Genomic DNA, 2834 nt, shown 5'->3' on the forward strand with positions numbered 1-2834 from the left:
CATTGAAGTCTTTTATTTAAAATGTGTACAGTGAGAATATCAAACTGTTATAAATTGCCATGTTGTGTGGTCTCTATTGCTTCTATAATATTGATAATATATCTTGCTCTCATATCTAGAATCGTCATGAACGGATCTTGAAAAGACGAGCTGCCATGGAACGTATACATAGATTAAGATTACAAATACGTGAGACAGAATATGAAAGATCAAATACATCATCTGACAATGAAACTCATTCAAGTGTACACAAAGAGGAGATTCTAGATTTAGAAGAAATTGATTTTGATATGCAAGAACATGAACAATGCTAAACAAAAGCAAATGGAAGATAACAGTCAATCTGAAGTTATTTCAGATGACAATAATGTTGATCGATTATCACAAAGTATACAGGCTTCTACGGAGGATATCAATGATAATGAATCAGATGAGTTAAATGAAGACGTCTACTTACGTATGGCTCTGACAGAATGGGCTTCTCGTGGTGTCTCAAAAAGAAAAGTAAACAGTTTGTTAAGTATTTTGCGCAAGGTACATCCAGAACTTCCTAATACATATGTAACCTTATTGGATACACCTAAGACCACGGCAGTATATGAGATTGATAGTGGGCATGTCTGGTATAAGGGAGTAAAAAGAAATTTGAATATCTTTTTGACTGAAGAATATTTACACACTCATGGACGAATACAATTGGATATCAACATAGATGGGATACCTTTGGATAGTTGCTCAAAATTGCATTTTTGGCCCATTCTAGGATCTTTGGCTAATAAGACTTGTGAGCCTTTCATTATTAGTGTTTATTTTGGCATAGAGTCGAAGCCGTCAACACTAGAACAGTTTTTAGAGAAATTTGTTGAAGAGATGGAGCAACTTTTCACAAATGGTTTCACATTTAATGGACATGTCTATGATGTATCTATACGTAACTTTATTTGTGATGCTCCAGCGAGATCATTCCTGAAGTGTACTATTGGACATATTGGATTATTCTCTTGTGAAAAATGTGAAGTTCAAGGTGAATGGTATCATAACAGGATGGTTTTTTTTAACACTGGACAGAAACGTACAGACCAATCATTTATTGACCGAAGAAATCCTGAGCACCACCAAGGATTATCACCATTACAAGAACGACTCAACGACTCAACATTGGAATGGTATCTCAATTCAGGCTTGATTATCTTCATCTTGTGTGCATTGGTGTAATGAAGAGATTTTTGATGCGATTATTGGAAGTAAGAAATCGAGGCAAATTAATAGATAAAAATGTACAAGCTTTTAAAGATGGTTCAGCATGGATTAGACAATTTATCCCCAGAGAATTCAATCGAAAACCTTATCGATTTAAGAAAGTTGCTCATCTTAAGGCTACAGAACTCAGAAGATTCTTACTGTATGATGGAGTTAAAATAATGAAGGATCATACTCCTAAGAGAATATATAACACTTTTTTGCTATTACACTGTAGCATTTATATCTTAATTTCTCCTTTATTTGTGCAGAATATTGCAATGAAAAATGCTGCTAGAACTTTTTTGAACTTATTCATACAATGTAGTAGTCGGATCTTTAGTCGTGACTTTGTTGTATTTAATGTACATGGGCTTACTCACCTAGTTGATGAATGCGATGAATATGGATACTTGGACTCATTTAGTACTTTTCCATATGAAAACTATTTAAAGACAATCAAGCAGTCATTACGATCAGGATATCAGCCTTTGCAACAGTTAGCAAGAAGGGATGCTGAGACCAATGGGCGCTTGTCAGAGCCGAAGAATATTATTGAAGGCGTACAGCTGACAGGAAATCATTTTGATCCCAATGAAACTATTCAAGGGGAACAATATAAAATGCTTACGACTTATAAGTTTACATTGAGATGTATTGTTCCTGATAATTGCTTTAAAACAGAAAACGGATCTGTGATATTGTTGAAAAATATTGTATATTCTAAAAACAATGTAGTAATCCTACGTGGACAACGATTTCGGATACAGAATAATTATTATCAATACCCAATGGATTCATCCTTGATTGGCATTGTTCTTGTTTCACAACTAGATGAAATAATTACATCATGGGACATGAACGATGCAATTACGAAATGTGTACTTATTCCTGACAAGAATGAATCATATCTATGTATTCCTCTTGCGCATAATCTTTCTGCTACATGACTGTTGATAACGGTAAGATCTGTTGTTATCTGTTCATAGACTCGTATTAATTGTGATATAATTATTGTTGGTTTTGATTACTGTGTCACACAGTATTCAGTTTTGTTTATTCTTTATGGTAGTTTAAACTTCCAATTTTTTACTTGGTTAAGGTTTTTCTAAGATTAATTTTTATGAAGATGCAACATTCTTTGTTGTTGTAATTTGTTGTTATGGATGAGAATATATATAACTTTGCTTTCTTAAAAATTAATTTATTGAAATAGAGAGAATCTTAATTATAATATAACAGGCACAGATTTAAGGATATTACTGCAACTCAAATCTTTCTTTCAAATATGTGGTACTGAGTAAAAGTTGTTTTTATACTTACCCATTTCTGTGTAACATATTATGCTTCCTCATAGAGAAAACTTTGTATTCATGACAACTTGTTTTCTTCTGTAATAAGTTCTGAACGATTCAAAATTCTCGAAAAACACTTCCCACATAGAAATTGGCATCCAGTGGATGTCTATTAAACATCCATAGCTCCATGGAACGTCTATCTCCATGGTGGAAGCCAGATGGATGTCAATTAGAGCTCCATTAAATCTCCATAGTTCCTTGGAGTGTCTCCTTCCACGGTGGAAGTCAAATAGATGT

At 33.5% G+C, this 2834-nt stretch overlaps 1 protein-coding gene across 1 annotated transcript; it reads left to right on the plus strand.

Moving 5' to 3' along the window:
• The first annotated feature begins 300 nt into the window (after nt 1-300).
• On the plus strand, nt 301-1215 carry LOC105564782. Its single transcript, XM_012017442.1, has one exon. It carries the CDS (start codon nt 301-303, stop codon nt 1213-1215), a length of 915 nt encoding a protein of 304 aa, XP_011872832.1.
• Nucleotides 1216-2834: the final 1619 nt, after the last annotated feature.

This window comes from Vollenhovia emeryi, unplaced genomic scaffold (genome assembly GCF_000949405.1).
Source record: "Vollenhovia emeryi isolate VEMERY1.0 unplaced genomic scaffold, V.emery_V1.0 DF943814.1, whole genome shotgun sequence".
Classification (NCBI taxonomy): Eukaryota; Metazoa; Arthropoda; class Insecta; order Hymenoptera; family Formicidae; genus Vollenhovia; species Vollenhovia emeryi.

Excerpts from the sequence above, each read along its gene's own strand:
- LOC105564782 (XM_012017442.1), top strand. The coding sequence starts at position 301 with ATGAACAATGCTAAACAAAAGCAAATGGAAGATAACAGTCAATCTGAA.